At 27.3% G+C, this 23,002-nt stretch overlaps 7 protein-coding genes across 7 annotated transcripts; 4 read left to right on the forward strand and 3 right to left on the reverse strand.

The window, feature by feature from the left end:
• Positions 1 to 519: 519 nt before the first annotated feature.
• On the forward strand, positions 520 to 3,163 carry DICPUDRAFT_98028 (uncharacterized protein). Its single transcript, XM_003288394.1, has 3 exons — positions 520 to 1,012; positions 1,083 to 1,336; positions 1,406 to 3,163. The coding sequence occupies exons 1-3, from the start codon at positions 676 to 678 to the stop codon at positions 3,014 to 3,016; spliced, it is 2,202 nt and encodes a 733-aa protein (XP_003288442.1). The 5' UTR covers positions 520 to 675; the 3' UTR covers positions 3,017 to 3,163.
• Positions 3,164 to 3,597: 434 nt separating this feature from the next.
• DICPUDRAFT_34083 (uncharacterized protein) lies at positions 3,598 to 4,559 on the forward strand (the record flags this gene model as incomplete). The annotated part of the gene is made up of 2 exons (XM_003288395.1): positions 3,598 to 4,289; positions 4,355 to 4,559. The coding sequence occupies 2 exons, from the start codon at positions 3,598 to 3,600 to the stop codon at positions 4,557 to 4,559; spliced, it is 897 nt and encodes a 298-aa protein (XP_003288443.1).
• A 234-nt stretch (positions 4,560 to 4,793) lies between these two features.
• Positions 4,794 to 6,845, forward strand: DICPUDRAFT_92100 (uncharacterized protein). Its single transcript, XM_003288396.1, has 4 exons — positions 4,794 to 5,577; positions 5,725 to 5,919; positions 5,999 to 6,441; positions 6,502 to 6,845. The coding sequence occupies exons 1-4, from the start codon at positions 4,874 to 4,876 to the stop codon at positions 6,789 to 6,791; spliced, it is 1,632 nt and encodes a 543-aa protein (XP_003288444.1). The 5' UTR covers positions 4,794 to 4,873; the 3' UTR covers positions 6,792 to 6,845.
• Positions 6,846 to 7,024: 179 nt separating this feature from the next.
• Positions 7,025 to 8,061, reverse strand: DICPUDRAFT_34067 (uncharacterized protein; the record flags this gene model as incomplete). The annotated part of the gene is made up of 2 exons (XM_003288406.1): positions 7,025 to 7,891; positions 7,975 to 8,061. Coding segments are annotated over 2 exons (954 nt in total), but the record flags the coding sequence as incomplete, so codon positions are not given.
• Positions 8,062 to 9,038: 977 nt separating this feature from the next.
• On the forward strand, positions 9,039 to 19,305 carry DICPUDRAFT_79246 (uncharacterized protein; the record flags this gene model as incomplete). Its single annotated transcript, XM_003288397.1, has 3 exons — positions 9,039 to 10,208; positions 10,284 to 12,170; positions 12,250 to 19,305. The coding sequence occupies 3 exons, from the start codon at positions 9,039 to 9,041 to the stop codon at positions 19,303 to 19,305; spliced, it is 10,113 nt and encodes a 3,370-aa protein (XP_003288445.1).
• Positions 19,306 to 19,701: 396 nt separating this feature from the next.
• On the reverse strand, positions 19,702 to 21,243 carry DICPUDRAFT_34047 (uncharacterized protein; the record flags this gene model as incomplete). Its single annotated transcript, XM_003288407.1, has 1 exon — positions 19,702 to 21,243. A coding segment is annotated over one exon (1,542 nt), but the record flags the coding sequence as incomplete, so codon positions are not given.
• A 498-nt stretch (positions 21,244 to 21,741) lies between these two features.
• Positions 21,742 to 22,752, reverse strand: DICPUDRAFT_152678 (uncharacterized protein; the record flags this gene model as incomplete). Its single annotated transcript, XM_003288408.1, has 1 exon — positions 21,742 to 22,752. The coding sequence occupies one exon, from the start codon at positions 22,750 to 22,752 to the stop codon at positions 21,742 to 21,744; it is 1,011 nt and encodes a 336-aa protein (XP_003288456.1).
• Positions 22,753 to 23,002: the final 250 nt, after the last annotated feature.

The following is a 23,002-nucleotide window of genomic DNA, read 5'->3' on the forward strand; positions in this document are numbered from 1 at the left end:
TTAGATGTAATAAATCTTTGGTCTTTATTTAATAAATATATTTTTTAAAATGGATTGACTATAGGATTAATTTTTATAACAATTTTATTTTTTACAACTTTTTTAATTTTCCATATCTATTTTAATCTTTTTATCAGATGGAAATTTTGTCATCCTTAAATCCCTATTTCTTTTTTTTATAATTTCTAAATTTTTTTTAAAATATTTTGAAATTTTTTCCAAAAAAAAAAACATTATTTTTATCTTTAATTTTAAAAAAATGGACTATAAAAATTGAAATAATTATTTTTATTTATCTTATTCCATTTTATTATAAATTTTACTATTTTAGTGTTTTTTTTTTTGCTCTTGAAAAAACGAACTAATTATTTTTTTTTTTTTTTAATTTTTTTTTTTTTTTTTTTAAAAATAATTTTTAATTTATAAAATTTTTTAAATTTTTTATTTTTCAAATTAATTGCAGTATTAATACTAAAAGAAAAAATAATAATATATTTATTTATAGAATTGCTTTTATGTATCCGATAAAAAATATTATATGCCAATAAAAATTATTATATACGAATAAAAATAATAATAATAATAACAACAATAATAACTTTACAACTCATTGTTTATTTAATAGATAATAGATAATAGATAATAAATAATAAATAATAAATAATTAATTAAATAATGAAAAAAAAATTTGTTGGTATAATAATTATTATTATATTTATATTTTTCTTTTCAATCAATAGCCATAAATTAAAGGTTATAAATGGCACCAACGGAGGTGGGCTATCAGAGGATGGCAGTTCACATTTATTCCAATATGGGGAAGATATACAGTTTTATTACAATTATATAACACCATATGACAACCCACAGCAGTTATACTCTTTAGAAAAATTACAACTTTGCCTAACGGATGGAAATCAAATTATAGGTCAACATAAAAAACAACTATCGTTTATACTATCATTTTTAGATAAGCAACTAATTGATAGCTCGATACCAATAATGTTTGCAAGTATGTTACTATTAGTAACTATAAGCAAAATAATAATCGAGAATATACTAACCATTTTTAATATTATTAGAAAATTTTAATGAAACTTTAATATGCAATAATAAAATTACAAAAACAAATAAAAAGGTTATATTGGACTCAATTAAACAGGACTATATATTAAAGGTTTATATCGATAATATTCCATCATTCCTTAAAATTGGTAGAGTAATTAATGAGTGCAAATATAGTAACCATCATGATCCTAAAACCGCCACAGATTGTAAAAAGAGTTATTATATAAATACATATTATAAAATATCACTACATTATAATAAAAATAGAGTAGGTGGTTATAAAGTATAAAATTATTTTCTACAATAAAAATATTAACACTATTTTGTTTTTTTATAGTTAATTAATGTTGATATAAATCCATTAAAACCAGTTTTAATTGATGAAAATGATGATAAAGATATCAATTTTAAATTTACTTATAGCATCGAATGGTACACAACCGAAGAATCATCAAATTCAAGACTAACAAGACACGCCTCACAAATTTCACTATATACAATGATCATTTCAATTGTAAATTCAGCAGTCATTTCAATTATATGGATATTAATACTGGGTTATATATATTATGAATTTAATAAAAATAGATTTAATGCAATGAAAACTCGTATTTATAATAGTGGTAATAGTAATAATAATAACAATAATAATACAGCTAATAATAACGAAGTTACTTATGATTATAACAATGACGAATATGACCATAATGATATAGAATCTTCAATTGGTAATAACTCAGAACAAAAACCTTACCGTCAGCACCAAGCCTCTTCACCAACATCAATATCGAAATACACCACAATTACAGATAAAAAATATAATAATATGGGATTTGGGCCAAAAATATCAAAATATAATTTAATAAAACCTATCAAATATTCAGATTTATTTATTTCTCTAATTAGCTTGGGCGTCCAATTATTTTCAATTTTTATATTGGCTATAATATTACTTGTATGGAAATCGAAAACACTATCAAGTAAAACTTTATTAGACTCGGCTATAATACTTTATCCCATCTCTTCGATCCTTGGTGGCTATGTTTCTAGTTTTATGTTTTTAAATAGTAGTTCGAGCAGCGGCAGTAATAACAATAACGACACAATTAGTAATAATAGCAGTAGTAATATCTTTAGCAATTCAACCGAGAATTGGATTAAGACATGTATTTATTCAAGTTACTTTATACCAACAGTCGTTTCAACAATTATTATATTCACAAAGATTGTTATTAGCTTTTCAAGCGATTTCGATAGCGTCAATGGTTTGTCAATTGTAGCTTGGGGAAAACTATCAACAGCAATAATAACACTTTTTTTCTTAGGATCACCTTTATCAATGCTATCGTTTTATTTAAATATTAGAAAAAGCAAAAAGAATAACAATAACAATAATGATAGTTTATCAAGCTCCTCACCATTGTTTTTAGAATTAATAATTAGCATTTCAAATGCAACATCATTTTCAACACAAACTTTTTTAAACAATGCTGTAAAGAGATATTCATTTTTCTATAATAACTATCTATTGGTTTTGATCTGTGGTATTTTCCCATTTTCAATTATTTACACATTTGGTCAATCAGTGATGAAGTATCTATTCACCAGGGGTTATTTGGTTATCAACAGATGGTATTCGACCGAACTACTAGCATTCTTTTTCGTGTTACTTATTTGTAATATTTTATTCTCATTCATAATAATCAACTATGGAAAGGATCATCAGTGGCAATGGTGGTCATTCTTTTCATCCTTTTCCATCTCGATCTATATAATGGCCCACTTCTTATTGTACCGTTATCAAGAAACCCAATTCACTGGATTCATTCAAATCTATTTCTTCTATCTTTATAGTATAATAATATCATCATTATTTGGTGTAATGTGTGGTACCATCGGTTATTTAACTTCAAATTATTATATTGGTAAATTGTTTTTAAATAAATAGTAAAATAATTTTTGTATATAGGTTTTATTTATTTATTTTAAATTAACACATTCATTTTTTATATTTAATTAAAATAATAAAAAAATAATAATAATAATAATAAAAATAAAAGAAAAATCCAAAAAAAGTAATATTTTTATTTATTTTATTGTTTATTAAACAAACGACTTTTTCTGACTCTTTAATAATTTAAGTCTTACTTGTATCTGAAAAAAAAAAAAAAAAAAAAAAAAAAAAAAAAAAAAAAAAAGTTTTTAAAATTTTTCCGATTTTATCCCTTGGGAAACATTTTAAATTTTAAATTTTAAATAAAAAATTTTATTATTTAGGGGGGGATATTTTATTTTAAAAAAAATTCCCCGTTTTTTTAATTTTTTTTTAATTTTAATTTTAAAAAACCCCCGTTGCGAAAAATTTAATTAAAAAAAGACCCCTTAGAAAATTTTAAAAAAAAAAAAATTAAAATTTTTAATTTAAAATATTTGTTAGTATTATTATTTTTTTTTTGTATATTTTTATTTGTATATATATATAATATTTATTCATTTAGGTTAAAAATCACACACAAGTTGTAAAGTGAAATGAATGTTATAAATAAATATTTAATTTCAACTAGATCATATTTGTCAACTGGTATACTATTTATATTGCTAACATCATCATCTATAGCGTACAGTCAAACCAAAACATTAGATTTAAAGTTTAGTTTTTTTTGTTTTACAATTATATTTCAAAATTTTTGTTTTGCATACTTGTTAAATTCATATTTAGAGTACTTTATATATGGATCAGAGACAACCAAACGAGAATTAGATTCAACACTATTTAGACATATATCAAAAAAACAGCTTCGAGATTTTATAAAGTTTCCATTAATATGTAATGGTATATTACTAATGGTAACTTTTAAATGGAAGGGATCTGATGCTTTTTTCACCATTCTAATATTGGATTTACTTCAAATACTGGGTGTTTGTTTATACACTCCTTTAAAATACTATGCATTGGGCCACATTATATTCAGCTTGGTTCATTATATAAACATTTGGATTTTTTATTATGCAAATACCAAAAGCTTACCTATAGACCTCAGCTTCACATCCCCAAACCCTTTCATATACTATAGCTTTTATTTCCTACCGGTTATCCTCCAATCCATTCATGCAAACTATCACAGAGATATAGAAATTGATAAAAAACACGGTGTAGTTACAATTGCAATTATATTAGGGAAGAATTTTTCATTATACTATTATTATTTGTTATATATTGGGTAATTATAATTACTAATAATAATAATAATAAACACAATAAGTACTAATTTTATTTAAATTTTAGAGGTTTATTATATCTAGTTTTCTTAATGTTAAAATTTAATAATTTATTTTTTTTATTACCATTCGCAACAATTCCTTTAATGAATAATATGTACAGTAGGGTTAAAAATGGTGATTATAATTTATTAAATGTTCAAACTACAAAAACTCATTTCTTTTCTTTATTTTTATTTTCAATAGCCATATTATTAGTCGGTAAAAAATAAATAAAAACTATAAATAAATAAATAAAAATATTTAATTTATATTTACTAAATAAAGAAAATCAAATAGTTATTTTCAAGTGGATGTTTTATAAAAATTAAACCTTTTTTTTTTTTTTATTTTATTTTGATTAATTTTTTTTTTATTTATTTTTTTAATTTTTTTTTATTTTTAAAAATAAAATATATTTTTTTTCTTTAATTTTTTTTTTTTTTTTTTTAATTTTATTTTTCTGATGATCAAGCATTATTGGTTATTATTTTAGATTTGTTTCATTTATTAATTAAACCCCAAACATTAATAAAATTATCAAATCATGTCATCAGATATAAATAATGATCCATATGTTCAACATCATCAGTTATATTCCCAACAACAAAACCAACACCAACATGTAGATAGTAATAATAATCATAATAACAATAATCATGGTCACAGCCACAGTCACCATAGAACCCAAATAGGCCATGCACAACCATATTATTCTACTTATAATCAACTAAATAATAGTGGCGGCATGAGTCCTCCATCTTCACAACAATATAATAGTAACCAATACAATAACAATTCATATAATAATAACAACTATAATAATAATAATAATAACAATAACAATAACAATAATAATGGATATTTTAGTATGGATAAGAATAGTAGTAGCGGTATAACTATTAATCATTTAATTCAAAATTTAAATAGAGATAATGATGCAAAAAAATTGGCTGGATGGATTTCTGTAATGTTATTATTTACAATTTATGAAATATTTTATGGTGCTTATTTAGAGAGTTTAGGTTTAGTTAGTGATGGTTTTCACGCTTTATTCGATTGTATTGGTTTATTTATTGCGCTACTCAGTATGTTGGTTGGTAAAAAAGGAAGCAACTCAGATTATACTTATGGTTACGATCGTTGGGAAGTTTTAGGTACTTTTTCAAATGGTGCTTTCCTTATTTTTGTTTCTTTCTTTTTATTTTTAGAATCTGTTGAAAGATTATTAGAACCACCACATATTCATAAGTAAGTTTATCATTACCGTAAAGATAGTAATAGTAAAATAATAATAATAATAATAATAATAATAATAACAATAACAATAACAATAATAATAACAATAATAATATCAATAAAAATAAACTAACCATTTTTTCATTTTATACTATTTAGTCATGGTAGAGTTATTTCTTTAGCAACTATCAGTTTATTAATTAATATTATTGGTTTCATTTTTTTCAAACAAAAGAAAAACGAAAGAAAATCATCAATTCGTAATGAAAATTTATTAACCATTTCACAACACATTCTTATTGATAGCTGTACAAGTTTAGGTGTTATTCTTTCATCAATTGTTGGTCAGATTTCGTATGTTAAAAGAAAAAAAAAAGGATTTATAATTATATTTTTAGAGAATAAACACTAATTTATTTATTTTTTTTTATAGTGGTTTAGAAATTTCAGATTCATTAGTTTCAATTATTATTGCTTGTATTATCGTTTATAATGCCGTACCAATCTGTGTAAAAACATCAGGTATTTTATTACAAAAAACACCAGAATCATTAATTTTAAATATTGGAAATGCCTTAAAAGATGTAGCCGTTATGAATGGTGTTTTAGAAATCAAAGAAAAACATTTTTGGTCACATTCAATTGGTAATAATGTTGGTACCCTCCAAATTTCAATTAAAAAGAGCTGTGATGAATCATTTTTACTCCAATCAATAAGAAACAGATTATCTTTTGTTCAAGATTTAACTATTCAATTAGATAAAGATAATGGTGATAAACATCATCATCATCACGATGATGAACAAAAACCCAATAAACATGAACATAATCATCACCATGACCACGATCACCACGATCATGACCACGATCACCATGACCATCATCATGACCACGATCATCATCACGATCACGATCACGACCACCATGACCACCATGACCACCATGACCATAACCAACAAAATAATGAATCAATTCCACTCTACCAAGTCCAACAAACCCCATCTACTATTACATCACCAATAATAAATGAACAATTTAACTCATCAACAAATTATGATGGATACAATGAAAAAACCCCAGTACCTTTATATGGACAAAGTGAACCAGAAAATATGAGTGATGAAGATGATAATGATCCATATCACCATCATTCACATCAAAAAAATCAACATCATGGTCATTCACATGGTAATGACGATCATCATGGACACGCTCATAATAACTAAATAAAAATAAAATTTAATAATTAATATTTATTTATATTACTTTTCCAACAATAAATATTTTTAAAAAGTGTAAAATAAAAAAAAAAGAGATAAAAAATAAAGGAAAAAGTTGTTTTTTTTTTTTTTTTTTAATTTTTTTTTTATATTTTTTTTTTATGTTTTATTATTGTTTACATTTTTAAATATTTTTTTAAAAAACTATTATTATATTATTATTATTTAAAAAAGAGAATCTATTGTTGTTTGCAATTTGGATCTTGTGGGACGGCTGGTTTACCTTTAGCAGATGGTTTTCTAATGACTTGATCTTCATCATCATCTTCATCTTCTTCTTCATCAAAATCTTCACCACCAAATTCGAAATCATCGTAATTATCACCTTCTTGATCATCAGCACGACCAAGGAAAAATTCGACAGCATTTGGAATGATAATATCCTTTAATTTAGCAATGATTTGGAATTGCATGTACATTCTTGGGTCATCTTCTTCTTCATCTTCAATGGCTTCATCATCTTCAGCAACAGCTCCGAGGAATGAACCAAAGAAACATGGGACAGATTCACTGACCATTTTAGTGGTAGCAGTTGAAGCTTTACCTTTACCTCTGCCTTTTACTTGTTTCTTAACAACTTTAGAGGTGAAGTTTTTACCTTCTTTCCATTCGATTGGGGTTGAATCAATGCTTTGGAGTTCATCTTCTTGAATGTGAACAGTTTTAGAGATAACGGTATTGGTAAAGAATGGATTTTCACTAAAGTGGAAATCGATGCTGTAGTCGCTATTATCACCAACTTGGGTGATTTTAACGTCAACTAAATGTGAAAGGGCTTCTTCATCAACAGTTTCGATAATTTCACCAATTTCGGTGTTCTTTAAAACGATGGTCCAGAAATTTGGAATACCTTTAACTTCTGGTTTTGAGGTAAGATTATCAACAGTGATTGGTTCTTTAGCACCTTTTTCTTCTTCTGTTGGTTCAACGCTACCTTTGATAATTTCACCTCTCTTGTCAGCAAGTGGTTGGAATTTAAGTAAATATTTCTTTTCAATTTCGAGGATTTCTTTTTCCATTTGTTCACTTAATTCTTCGTGAGCTTCCTAAAAAAAAAAAAATAATAAAAAATAAAATTAATCAATATTATTTTATAATGCGCTCTTGAATATTATTAAATCTAACTTACTTGTAATTTAAGTAAGGCATTAACTCTACCTAAAATTTGAGTTGAGGTGATACCTTTAGTATCCATAGCTTCTTCCATTTCAACTTCTATTTAATAAAAAAATAAAATAATAATAATATTAGTAACCAATTACTTTGCAATCTTATTTTATTTTTCTATATAAATAATACGTACGATTGCTCATTGTATATATATATGTGTTTGTTAAGCGGGTTGATTTTAACGAAAATAAAAAAAAAAAAAAAATTTAATAAAATTTTAAAAAAAAAAAAAAAATTAAAAAAAAATAAAATAAAATTAAAATAAAAAAAAAATATTTTTTAAAAAAAACGAAATAACTTTTTTTAAAAACGAATTTTTTTAGAATATATATAAATCTTTATTTGAATTTATTTAATATTGTTTGGTCTAAAAATAGTTTATATATTGACTTTGTTAACATAAAACATTTGATTTCTTTTCTTATTTGAAACATGTTTGATAATCTTTGTCCTTTATTCTATTTACTCATTTTTTTTAGTTGATATCTTAATTTGGGATATGTTTTCTGTATCAATGAACTATTTTCATGTTTTATTATTTTTATATTAATTTTGCCTATTAATGCATTGAATATTGAGATTTTTTAATAAATTTAAATTTGTTATTATTTATGGAAAGGTTTACATTTTAATAAAATATTTTTTATTATATTTATCCTGTGTGAATATGTAAATTCGATTAAAATGGTAAAATATATTTGAAAATCAAATTAAAAAAAAAAATAAAAAAAAAAATAAAATTTTTTTTAAAAATTAAAATTTTTTTTTTTTTTTTTTAATAATTGCAAAATTTTATTTTTCTTTCATTTCATTTTTTATCATATTGTTTTATCATATTGTTTATATCTTAAATTAAACAATATAGTTTGATTCCTATTTTATTTGTATTAAATTAAAAGTAATCAATATTTTTGTATATTAATCATATTTATGTTGAGTTTGTTTTTTAAATAATTTTTTTTTTTTATATTTTTTTTTTTATTTATTTTTTGTATAATAAAAAAATAAACATATAGTATAATAATGGATAATCCAAATCAGCCAGCAACACCAACACTAACAACACAGCAGTTACCACAACAACCGCAACCAATTATTAAGACTAGTTTGAATGGATCAAAATTGGAATTTAACGAAGTTATATTAAAAGAAACTTATGTACTTAGAAATTTTAAATTAACTAATATAGTAGATTATCCAGTTCAAGTTAAACTTAAATCAGATTTACCACAAATTGCATTTCAATTAAATAATGAAAATATGCAAGATGATTCTGACGAAACTCCAATTCAAGATGACGATTTTAATCAATTGTTTAACGAGGTCAATTTAATTGATCAAGTTACTTTATCAGCCAAAGAAACCAAGAATATAGTAATTTCATATAGACCTTTCGATCAAATGTTAACAACAAGTACAATTAATGCTCAAAAGGATAAAGATAATAAAGATAATAAAGAAAGTAAAGATAAAGATGGTGTTAGTAGTAGCAATAATAGTGGTAATGTTAGTAATAATGACGGTAATAAAGAAAAGGAAAATAAAGATAAGGATAGCAGTATAGATAAAGATGGTTCAAATATTAATGGTAGTAGTGGTAATTCAAATCTTAATACAAGTGATAATATTAAACAGGATAGCGAATCTTCAGCATCAAACAAGGGTGGCGAAATCGATGAAATTGTAAGAACCGATTCAGATCGTTATAATTATTTCGAAGTTAAAGGTAAAATCACGTTTCATATTGAACCAATATTACCAACAGATTCTATCGGTAGTGTACCAGAGTTGCAGCCATCACAAAAAGAATTGGTTATAGATGTTTTAATTAGAATTTGTAAATCAGTTTTAAAAGTTGACTCGAATGAATTGATTTTTGATGACTGTATTGTTGGCCAAACCTATGTAAAAGATATTACACTTTGGAATAAGTGTGAAATGCCGCTTCGTTTTAGCACTTATTATAAAGAGAAATTTTTAAATTATTTTACATTCACTGATTATACTACTGGTTTGCCCTTGTCCTCAGAGAACCGAATTGTACAAAGTTATTCATCAATGTCAATTAGGATAACTTATCAACCCACTTCAATTGGCCAATTTACCTATAAATTTAAAATTGAAAATAAAAATGATTCAAATAATTATGAGATCGTTATTATACACTCATCAGTCACAGCCGAGCAACAAATCGTAAGTAGCAAAAAGCTAATAGGAAGAAAATAAAATAAATTCAATACTAATATTTTATTATAATAATCATAATAGGAATTACTACAAATTTCAAATAATAATATTGATTTGGGTGATTGTTATACAGATGTTTCAAGATTTCAAACATTTACAATTAAAAATATATCAGAAGAATCAATTGATGTTAATTTCAGTAGTGATTTATTGGATGATGAGGTTACTTTTCATTTTCATGAAGAGGAGGGTGATAAGGTTACAGACTCGAATAGATCATTATTAATTGGGGAGCATCGTTCAAGCGATTTACCCGAAGAGTTAAAATTAAATAGTGTTGTTTCTAACCATAACGGTAATATTTCATTGGCCCATAATCATGGTGTTGTAGATATTAAAAAAGAGCAGATTGAAGAGCTTACTATTAATCCTGGTGCTGAAAGAATTATTCGAGTTCGTTATTGTCCTAAATCTTTATTCCCACAACTTGATGCCAGATCTCACCGTTTAACTCCAAAGAATTTTAGAATTCTCCTTCGTTATGGAAAATCGTTAATGAAGTCAAATCAAAAAAATAAAACCATCAAAGTTGCTTCAAGAGTTTGTGCATCTGTAGTTAAAATTCCATCTGAAATTAATTTAGGTGATTGCACAGTAGGTACAACAAAATCTACAACTATACAATTGGTAAATCTTTCAGATTTAATGGCATCAATGCAGTTGCGTTTCCAATCAAAGGTTATATCATTTAAGAATCAAACATTTACAATTCCTCCAAAACAATCATATGACCTACAAATAGATTTCCTTCCACGTAAAAATAATCCAGACTATCGTAAACAAATCACTTTTGTAAATTTAAAGAACCCAAATAATGATCAACAATTTTTAGAAGTCCGTGCAAATAATATCGACGAGCATTCTGTATCTGTTCATTCTAAATTTTATCATTTAGAAACTCCATATAGTAGAAATTATATTGATTTTGACGAAACCATAGTAAATTGCCCATCAGTGCGTTCATTTAGTATCAAGAATGTCAGTAAAGGTACATTAACTCTTAATCTATCAACATCTCTCCCCGAGGAGGTTAGGTTATATTGTGAAGAAAAAGAAGTAGGTCTTTTATTATCAAACCAAACTACAAGTAGTAAGCAAAATCTCCAAGAGTATATTTCAAAATTCTTTGAAGGTAAAGATCATATGGATAAATCAAAGGTTAATAATAGCCAATATTTAGATTTGGCTTTACCAAAATCTGGTAAGCAATCATCTTCATCAACAGATAAATCATCACCATCACAACAATCACCCCACCAACCTTCTCAGTCTTCTGATCAAAAAGAACAAAGTACTAAACAACAACAACAAGAGAAAAAGAAAAAACTAACAAATAGCAATGATCAAAGTAATCCAAGCTCTAGAACCAACTCACGGGCATCATCACCATCATTTGATTCATCAAATAACAGTAGTAATATACCAACTGGTACAGGTTCTACCAGTATTCCATCTTCAATCAAAGAGGAGGATATTATGGATGATGAGCCATTAAATCTAACCACACCAACAATAATTAATACACAAAAGCAACAACAACAATCAACTCTAACCAATGTAAATAGTAGTTTCTTATCATCAGCAGATTTGTACCAATTTATCCAAACATTTGAGGATAATAACCCACCTTTATTTACAGATTTAGAAAGTGAAAATAATTATATTATTTCACAGATTGAAAGATTAAAAAAATTAGAATCAATTATCCAATCAGGTCAATTAAAAAGGGTTAAAACAGTTGAAATTACTCAACAATCTGAGGTTACAATTTTTATTGTTTCAATAGTTAATGATTTAAAGAGACCTTGGTTAGGTGGTAAATTAAAAAATATGGAAGCCAAGTTATTTATCTCACTTGAAAGTTTAAATGGTGTTACAATTAATGACTCACCAATCAGAGAGTTAAATGTAAGTCACTATACAAATAATCCTATTTGAAAATTTAAAATATAATTATTAAATATTTTTTTTTTTTTTTTTTCTTTAGATTGGCACTAAAATTTGTAAATCAATTATGGACTTGGCTCAAAGAAATATTAATTTTGGAAATATTATTCAATATGATTACCGTACAAAGTCTTTAGTTATTAATAATTTATCACAAGTTCCATTAATTTATAGAATTAAGAAATCTGGTTCAATTACTAGTGGCAATTTAAATATTGAAAATAATGATCGTATGGGTATCGTTAGACCATATCGTAAGAGAGAGGTACCATTCGTATTCAAGCCAACATTTAGCGGGGTTTTCGATGAAAAGTTAATAATTGAAAATGTTTATGACAATGCAAATAATCAGACAGTTCATATCAAAGCAAATGTAAAGAAACCAAGACATTTCTTTTTAAATACACTAGATATTGACTTTGGGGTTTGCATGATCAAGGGTAAATCAATGACCAAGCGTATTACTTTAACAAACACAAGTAGTCAACGCCGTATATTCAAGATTATTGATGATTCACCATCATCCTTTGAATCTTGTATAAATAAAATTTACTTTAAATTAGAAGAGAAATCAGCCTTCAGTATTTCAAAAGAAACCGAAATGGAAATCGATTTGTTAGAAAGAAAATTAAAGATTTGTCGTCGTAAGGGTCAACATGAAAAAGCTTTAAAGATAAATATGCAAATTGAAAAATTGCGTAATTCAGGATCTGTTACACCCAACCCAGTTAGTAGAGCAACATCTCCAACTCAAATTGATGAAATTAATGAAGCATCATCAGGTGCTAATAAAAATGAAGAAAATAAAGTTTCAGATTCAAGCAATACTTCAGCAACAGATACAGCAACTGCCAATACATTAAGTGATAATACTGAAAGTGTAGAGTCACAAGCTATAGTACCAGAAAAAAAACAATTTTGTAAGCTTGGTGATAATTCAATTACATTTGATATTGAAGGAGGAGGTATTCAAAATGTTCTAGTTTATTTCTCACCAATACCAAAGCCAGGAAAAAGACAATGGTATGGAAAAGAAGAGGGAAATGGATCAATTTTGGTTTATGAATCTAAAAATATTGATGTCACCAAAAAGATAAATTATATTGCTACCGTTTGCTTTGATGAAGAAACTTATCGTCAAAACATTACATCAAATATGGGTGATGGTTATAACCTGCCAACTTTCTCACCGTTCAAATCTCAATATAATTTCAATCCAATTAGCTCAAGATTTAGTCCATCCTCACCACCACCCCCACCACAATCACCAAGCTTTAGCAATAATATTCTATCTAGTACAACCTCAATTCTTAAGCCTACACCAACTAAATCTTTAACAACACCAGCAAATTTAACAATTCTTTCAATTACTCCAGGTAAAATTGATTTGGGTGAAATTAGAATATATGAAGATATTTCATTTAGATTCACAATAGTTAATCATACTGGTCATAAAGTACCATTCGAAATATTAGTTAAGCAGCCAAATAAACCGGCAACAACAGCAAATACAATGACCACTACGGCAACAACAAACCCATCAACAATAGCAGCAGCAACAATAACATCTAATAATAGTGGTTTGATATTATCACCTCCACCATCTAGAGCCATCAAAAACTCTTTAGTTATTAAGGATAGGTCTGGTATTATTGAGCCATATGGTAAAAAATCAATTGAAGTTATTTGCCAACCCCAAATTCCAGGTAAACAAACTCATACAATAGTTGTATCTAGTACTCAATTCAATTTCGAAAGTAATTTACTTGTTAGTTTAAGTCCAAGACCACCACAATACGTAATGTTCCCAGATTTACCAAGCAGTAGCCAAATTTTAGATTTTGGTAATTGTTATTATGACAAATCTCAAAAGTTCGCAAAAGTTTTACCATTCCGTTTAGATAATCTTTCACATAAATCTTTATACATTTCATTAAAATCAAATCTTACTCAACAAGTATTTGTATTTATCGACGAAAAATATTCAAAACCTGCAGATAATTTGTATTTAAGTGGCTACCAAAAGACAGTTGTTCACATTTGTTTAAAACCCAGTATGACATCAGAGAATTATGTTGATGGCCATTGCAGGGAATTGATTGGTGGTATTAGAATCAAAGTTCACGATAGCGATCATAACTTGCTTTATGAGAATACTATCAAGTTTACATCAATTGTTGGTAAGAGTATTTTAAGGGTACCAAAGAATCTTATCGATTTAGGTTCAACCAGAAAACTTGGTGAAACTATTTCAAGTAGCTTTACAATATCAAATCTTTCAACCCTATTGCCATTAAACTATCAAATTACCCATAGTAAAAATCTAAAGTTAAATAAACTCGAAGGTAATCTTGAGGGTAGTGAGGTTAACCATGCATTATCAAGAGAAAAAATTCATTTTTCACTAGTCGCTTCCATTTTTGGTCTTTACGAAGAAAGAATTGTAATTAATAATCTCAATTGTTCTGGTCAAAAAGTGGAAATCAATGTACGTCTTTTAGTTGATGATGAATCATTAACTACTAATTTACCAATCAACGTTAATGGGGGCGGTGATATGCTCCGTTTCGACGATATTTATGTTAGTCCCGTATCATGGAATGAAAAGATTGCTGCAGGTGATCGTAGGTTATTATCATTTATTATCACTCCACAACAATTTAATTCAGATAACAATTGTTTAAATACTAGCGATCAACTTTATCAAATGAAACAATTCACTATGAGAAATTACCTCAAATATGATATTCGTATTTATCCAAAATCAAATACCAATATCTATTTATTCTTCCATGACCCAACCAAAGAGGATTTACAAACTATGAAGTCCCAATCAAATGACCGTAGAAAATCAATGAGACTTTGTGGTAAACCATTTGTTATGTCCAGTGAGCAAAAAGTAATTGCCTACCCCCATCCTCCAGAACCAGATTCAGTTATTTCAACAAAACAAAAACTTATGCTTTGTAAAGGTCGTAAAGTTAAATTCCAAGGTACATTGGTATTTGAAAGATCAGATTCAACTCATTACCCAATTGCTCCAGGTGAAGGTAAAACTCACATTTCAAAATTAGTCAGCATTACTGGTAGTTATTGTATGTCTATGGGCGAAATTTTAGGTGAAACCAATATAGATATTGGTAGAGTTGGTTATGAAAACTTTTGGAAAGAGGTATTTATTACTACAGAAATAAGAAACCTTTCAGAGATTCCATTAATTATTCGTGTTAGTAGTTTACCATCAAAAGCATTAAGAATTTTATTAAATCATCAACAGATAAATAACTCTACCTCATCACTAACCTCTCCAGCATCCTCATCAAATAGAATTTTACCAAGAATTAAATCAAGTAGTGGTGGTGATAGTAATGATCAACAGCAATATCAAATTGTTCAGTCTTCTGAAGATGAGGATAATATTGTAATTGAAATTCAAATTCCATCATCAGAGTCGAAACAAATAATAATTGGTTTGGATCCAACTAAAATTGAGCAAACTGTACCAGGACCAATTCAATATCAAATTCAATTTGAAAATGTTATGAACGAGTTTAATACATTACCATTAAATATCCAATTGTATCATACATTTAGAGTATTAAATTTTGGTCGTTTAGTTGATAATAGTGATATAGTACTCCCAACCATTTATCATCCACCTCTCATTGGTGCCTCATCACAATCTGATGAATGGTTTACTATTGAAAACACTTCAAACAAACCATTAAAGATAAATACAGAAGTTGAATTGCTTCCACAGTTTGAAGAATTAATTCAAGTCGAATTGGTACATAAAACATCAAATACACCAATTCCAAGTTTCTCATTACGTCCATTGGAGTTGATCGAAGTTAGAATTCGTGCTCGTCCACGTCCAGATTCAAGATTAAAAGAGAAATATGAAGAAATTACAACATTTGGCAAAATTACCATCAATACCAACCAATATCCAATTGAGGTTATTCAACTTAAAGGTATTGTTTTACCAGGTCAAAACTTTTCATTATCATTAAACCGTTTAAATTTCAATGTTATCTCTAGAATCACAAACAAAGAAGGTGAAGAGCAGTCATTACAAACTTCACTCTCTGATTACTTTAAAGTTAAGAATACAAGTACTTTTTATCCATTACGTTTCAAAGTTGAACCAGTTTTCCCACAAAACTCATTATTACCAGCAGACTGTGTCAAATTAGATCCAGAAGAAGGCGAAGTTCCTCCAAATGATGTATTGAATGTTAATGTTAATATCAATCTTTCAAATATTGAAGATATTCCACCCTCATCTTCATTTGCTGTTATTGTTACTGCTTTAGACACTTTTAACAACGAGTCTCAAAAAGTTAATATTAATATTATTGGAAACTATAAACCTGTTACCAGCTCACCAATTACACCAACTACCTCTGCTGCTTCAGCAACTACTAACACTGGAGCAACATCCACCTCTGGACCAAGTTCAAATATTAATACACCAACCTCAACATCATCGATATCAACACCAATTTCAATTAGCTCCATTGTCCCAAATACATCTTTGCAATTGATTAATAATGAAAATCCAATTTCATCACCAGCAGCAACAACATTAATAGGTAGTAGTGGAAGTTCTGCTACTCCATTAAATATTACACAGTCTAATCAATTGTTTTTGTCAAATGCAAATGTCTCTAATCCATCAAATCAATTAGCCACCACCACAGGTGTTGAACAACAACCACTATCAACAGGGTCAATTATACAAATTAACAAATTACCAAAATTGTCTTTAAGAGGTTGTACACCTATTGCAAGATTAAAGAATTGCTATGAAATTCATCTTAGTCAACAAGAATTCTCATCTGGTTCGCTACCATGGGAGTTAACTTTGGAAAATCTTTCAAACAAACCAGTTGAGTACTCAATCTATTCAATGAAAGAAAATGATCACACATGGCTTAACCTTTCTAGAAATAGTGGTAAGATTGAGCCACATGGTCGTCATATCATTACAGCAACATTCTCCACAAAACGTATTGATATGTATTCAACCTATTTAATCATCGAAAATCGTAATAATCCAGCAGACATTAAGACAATTCAAATTACTTTTGATGTTGTAGTTAAACAAAATAGTCACTTTAGTGTTTTGGTCGAAGGAAAACAGAACCCAACCCCATCCATTAACTTGGGCGATGTTTACTATAACATTACGTATACTGATCGTTCATTTATCGTATCAAACTCATCATCTATGCCATTGGATTTCATGTTAAGCACAAGTTTACCACCAAGCGATCCAACTGAAGTTTGTTTCTCACTCTCAAGATCATATTTACGTCAGTTTAATACCCTTTACGTAGAACCAAATAGTCAAGTCAAAGTGTTCCTTTATTTCCACTGCCCATCACCACAAAACACTAGTGCAAACCCATTATCATTATCCACCAATAATACTACAACCAAAGAAATTAAAATCTTTTTAAATTGTCGTTTAATTCGTGATTATCAACAAGTTATTAATCTTACCGCAGCATGTAAATACCCACAAATTAAATTATCTGACCTCAATATAGTTTTTAAGGGTAAAATTTCATTGGCTAAAGATGAAAAAGAAAAACAATTACAATCAAACTCATCATCACCAGAAAATACTTCAATTAATACCTCTGATGATAACAGTTTGGTTAAAAAAGAGAAAGCTGAAATAAAGAAATCAAATGACTCAAGTAGCACTACAACAACTAGCTCAACTACAACCAATACAACCACCTCTAGCAAATCTAGTAGCTCAGCACAACAAGGCAAAAAGGTTAATATAGAGTTTGATGATTTTTCATCTTCAAATGAGGAATTGGTTAAAGAAGTTATAATTTATAATAATTTCAATAGTGAACTTTCGATTGCAGTTAAAGCCAATACTATTTTCTTCATTATCGACCCTCCAAGTAATGGTATTATTTCTGTTGACCCCTTATCAAGCAGTTGCCTAACAGTTCGTCCAAATATCCCTGCTATTCTTGAGCATTCAAATCTTTTATTAAAAGAGAAATATTTAGAAGAGCATATTATTCTTTACAATAAGAATTGTTTATCTGAAAAATATGTCGTATCTTTACGTATTACTACTGGTCAACTAACTTCATTTTCAGCAAGCTCTGGACTCAAGGGTGGTTATCATTATAGATCTCTTGAACAACTAATTACCAAGTTTATTCGTAAATTTAAGAAATTCTGGTATTCACTTTATTTATACTGTAGTATACAACAACAGCAATTACAGCAACAACAACTTCAACTACAACAACAGCAACTACAGCAATTACAACAAGAACAAGATAAAGGTTTAAATTCATCTCAGAATTCTTTATTAATGAAATCATCATCATTGTTATCGATCATTACCAACTCTGATTCAAATTGGGAAACAACACCAACAAATACTACACCAACCTCAACACCAACTTCATCCTCTGCAAATATTGCTCCAACCTCAACCAATGCCAGCAGCAACACAACAGCAATCTCATCAACAACCTCATCGCCCAGCCCACCAGTATCAACATCAAGCTCCTCAACACCATCATCATCATCAATTTTTGGGTCAAACAAATTAACAAATGAAGAATTAAAAGAATTATTGAACATCTTTGACATCCTAGAAAATGATGATAATCACGGTAATACCAATAACAACAATAATAACGACGAACATCAACAATCAGTTTTCCATGAATCTTACCAAAAACTGTTATTTGATCTTCATCATATCACAAATGAATTGGTATTATATGGTTTAAAAAAACAGGTTGGTCAATTACCATCACAACTAGCAACTCTTTTTTATTTGAACCTGTTTAAACATGGTGTTTTCAAAGTAATTCTAAAGATGAAAAGACAACTTTCAAAGTCCTCTGCCTTAGAGCCACATCTCCATATTTTGAATGCCTCGGTCGAAAGTTTAAATGAATTCCTTTGCTATTTCCCCGAAAAAAGAGATGACCTTCAATCATTACGTAATTTACAATCTGAAGTTACAAAAGCTGTTCAACAATCTTCACAAACAAACCTATCATCTTCATCTTCAAATATACAAACTAAAGAAAGTAATGAATAAAAAAAAAAACCATGCATAAATAAAAAAAATATTATAACAAAGCTTTTTTATAGTTTTAATTTTAATTTATTTGGATTAATAATATTACTAAAATTAATCATTCATATAAGGTTTTATTACTATACTTCCTTGTCATTTATTCAATTCGGTTGGATCTTTTAATAATAAAGTTACATTTGAAATTTGGTTTTTTGTAATTGAATTTGAGTGATTCTTTTCATCTTTGTTGTTCGAGTTTTTAATTATTATTGCATATTGATAACCAAATTTTTTTATTTAAAATTGTTTTTTAAAATTATTAAATATTTTATATATGGTATTAATAAAAATAATTGTTTTTTTTGATTACCCATTATTTTTTAAATAAATATATTTCTTAAATACTTTTTTATATTTTTATTTTATTTTATTAGTTTTTGTAGTTGTTTGGTTTTGTTGCTGTCGCTGAATTTGAATAAACCTGATTCTTAGTAGCCTAATATTAACTAAATTGTTGTTAATGTTTAAAGTTTCAAGTGATAGAGGAAAACAAATATATGGTAAAGTTTTATTGATATCATTATATAATGAACTTGGTGGAAATACTTTGTGAAATCTAAGGCCTAATGTGAGTGTTATGAGATTATTTGGTAATAAGCCTGGTGTAATTTCTTGGTCAAAATCACGGCCAAATGTGAGTGTTATGAGATTATTTGGTAATGAGCCTGGTGTAACTACTTGGTTAAAATCACGACCAAATGTGAGTGTTGTGAGACTATTTGGCAATGATCCGGGTTGAACTACTTTGTTAAAATTACAACCAAATGTGAGTGTTGTGAGACTATTTGGTAATGTGCCGGGTAGAACCACTTGGTTAAAACTATAACCGAATGTGAGTGTTGTGAGACCATTTGGTAATGAGCCTGGTGGAATTACTTTGTTAAAATCAAAACCAAATGTGAGTGTTGTGAGATTATTTGGTAATGTGTCGGGTAGAATTACTTGGTTAAAATCATAATCGATTGTGAGTGCCAAGAGACAACTTGGTAATGAGCTTAGTGGAAATACTTGTTTAAATCTAGACCAAAATGTGAGTGTTGTGAGATTATTTGGTAATGAGCCGGGTTGAAATACTTGGTTTAATATATAACCTAATGTGAGTGTTGTGAGACTATTTGGTAATGAACCAGGTTGAATTACTTGGTTAAAATCAAAACCAAATATGAGTGTTGTGAGACTATTTGGTAATGTGCCGGGTAGAATTTCCTTGTCAAAATTATTACCGAATGTGAGTGTTGTGAGATTATTTGGTAATGAACTAGGTTGAATTACTTGGTTAAAATCAAAACCAAATGTGAGTGTTGTGAGACTATTTGGTAATGTGCCGGGTAGAATTACTTTGTTAAAATTATAACCAAATGTGAGTGTTGTGAGATTATTTGGTAATGAGCCTGGTGTAACTACTTTGTTAAACGTTTCTCCGAATGTGAGTGTTGTAATACTATTTGGTAATGAACTGGGTTGAATTTCTTTGTTAAACATATAACCAAATGTGAGTGTTGTGAGACTATTTGGTAATGAGTCAAGTGGAACCACTTGGTTAAAACTATAACCGAATGTGAGTGTTGTGAGACTATTTGGTAATGAGCCAGGTGGAACTAATTGGTTAAAATTATAACCGAGTTCGAGTGTAGTAATTGTATTTGGTAAAGTTGTTGGAGATGGTAATATTTTAGAAAAATTGTTCAAATGAAGACATGTCAAAAATGGTGGAAATTCATTTTTATTTGGTGGTAGATCAATACTCCACTTAAGTGATGTTAAATATGATCTCCCTTTAAAATGGTAAAATTGGAATATATTATCAACATTTCCAACACTATATAAAATAAACAATAAAATATGTTTATGAATTTCATTTCTTAAAACTATATTATTCCAAACTTTATAAAATAATCTATAATAAATAGTTAAAGAGAAAAAACCAATTAATATGCATTTAATCTATTATTTATATTTATTGTATTGCACTTACTCATCACTCTTATTACCATTATTTTTTAACTCTTCTTTAACGCTTGAGTAAATAAGGCATAATAGTAGATCTTTTTTTTTATCCATCATTAATAAAAAAAAATATAAAAAAAAAAATATATATTAAAAAAAAAAAAATTAAAATATAAATTTTTATATTTAAAATTTTTTAATTTTGAAATATAAAAATTTATAAAAAAATTTTTTTTTTGAAATTTTTTTGAATAATTAACATTTATTTACATTCCCCATATTAAAATTTTTTTTTTTTTTTTTTGTCAAAATTTTTAAATGGCATGTTTTGATCCAATTGAATAATATAAAAAAATATTTTTTTATAAATAATAAATAAATTATTAAATAATCTAAAATATCTGATAAAAAAAACAAAATGAATAAAATTATTATTTAAATTAATATTTATTATAGTTTTTCATTTAAAATTTCTTCATCTTCTTGCTTAGTACCAAATTCATTTCTTTCAACTTCAAAACCTTCAACAGTAATGTTTTGAGCATGGCATAATCTGAAAACTTTTAATGATGATGGTAAATCTTCAGCTTTGAATGTTTGGGTTAAAGTTTTTAAGAAACAGAAATCTAAGATTCTAATAGATTGTGGTAAATCTTTTAATTGGTGGGTAAATTCATTAGCAATAGTTAATTTGACTAATGTACTTGGTAAAATATCAGTAAGATCTTGATCGAAACCTTGAGCAAATTTGACAATCTTGAGACCTTCTGGAAGACTTCCTGGGATGAGTGGGGTTTTGCTGTGATTAGTACGACCTTCAGAGGTAAAATCGATGTATTTACATGTTGATGGAATATCACCTGGTAAGATTTGGGTAGTGAATTGGTAACCAAGTGAAATATATTCAATACCTCTTGGGAGAATAGATAATGATTGATTAAATTCACCGCTAGCAATGAATTTTTTTAAACCAGCTGGGAAAAATTCTTTGGTGACTAAGTTTCCTTCTGGAACAGATTCCATTGAGAGCTCTTTGAGGCCAGATGGAAGGCAATCTTGGGTAAATTTACCCCAGACTGGGAAACTTAACTTTTCAAGACTTTGTGGAAAAGTAGTTGAATCAATTGCTTGTTCTCCAAAATTTCTACCGCAATCTAAAACTTTTAAATTTGGGTGGTTTTTAAAAATATTGTGGCTGAAAAGACCAGACATTAATTCGAAATATACTTCAGTAATTTGGTCTGGAATTTTGAAATCTTCACCAAAGTCGCCTTTAAAACCTGGAACTAAAGTATCTTCTTGAACAAGTCCCTCAATAACATTTTCGATATTTAAATCTTCTGAAAGTGGGTTATCACTGAATTTAAGTATATTAATATTTGGTGCTAAGTTTTTTAAGGCTTCTAATTGACTTAAACCATTTGCAGTTCCATCAACAAAAATTTCTAATACATTTGACATCTTTTAAGTTTTATTTAATAAAAATATTTTTATATTTATATCTCCCCAAAATATAAAAAAAAAAAAAAATGAAGCTAAAAAAAAAATTTATAAAAAAATAAAGGGAAAATATTATAAAAAAAAAGAGGAACATGTCATTTCCCAGGGTTTTTTTTTTTTTTCCAACCATAGTTTATGAATTCAATTGGGAAATTTTATTTCGAAAAAATGATATTTCGACCTTTAAAAAAACTTGATTTTTTTTTTTTTT

The sequence above is a fragment of the Dictyostelium purpureum genome (assembly GCF_000190715.1).
Source record: "Dictyostelium purpureum unplaced genomic scaffold DICPUscaffold_134, whole genome shotgun sequence".
NCBI lineage: Eukaryota > Evosea > Eumycetozoa > Dictyosteliales > Dictyosteliaceae > Dictyostelium > Dictyostelium purpureum.

Coding starts and splice junctions, on each gene's coding strand:
- DICPUDRAFT_92100 (XM_003288396.1), top strand. CDS start 4,874: ATGTCATCAGATATAAATAATGATCCATATGTTCAACATCATCAGTTA. Junction 5,920..5,998: donor TCAATTGTTGGTCAGATTTC/GTATGTTAAAAG, acceptor TTTTTTTTATAG/TGGTTTAGAAATTTCAGATT. Junction 6,442..6,501: donor TCATGACCACGATCACCATG/ACCATCATCATG, acceptor ATGACCACCATG/ACCACCATGACCATAACCAA.
- DICPUDRAFT_98028 (XM_003288394.1), top strand. CDS start 676: ATGAAAAAAAAATTTGTTGGTATAATAATTATTATTATATTTATATTT. Junction 1,013..1,082: donor GATACCAATAATGTTTGCAA/GTATGTTACTAT, acceptor TAATATTATTAG/AAAATTTTAATGAAACTTTA. Junction 1,337..1,405: donor TACATTATAATAAAAATAGA/GTAGGTGGTTAT, acceptor GTTTTTTTATAG/TTAATTAATGTTGATATAAA.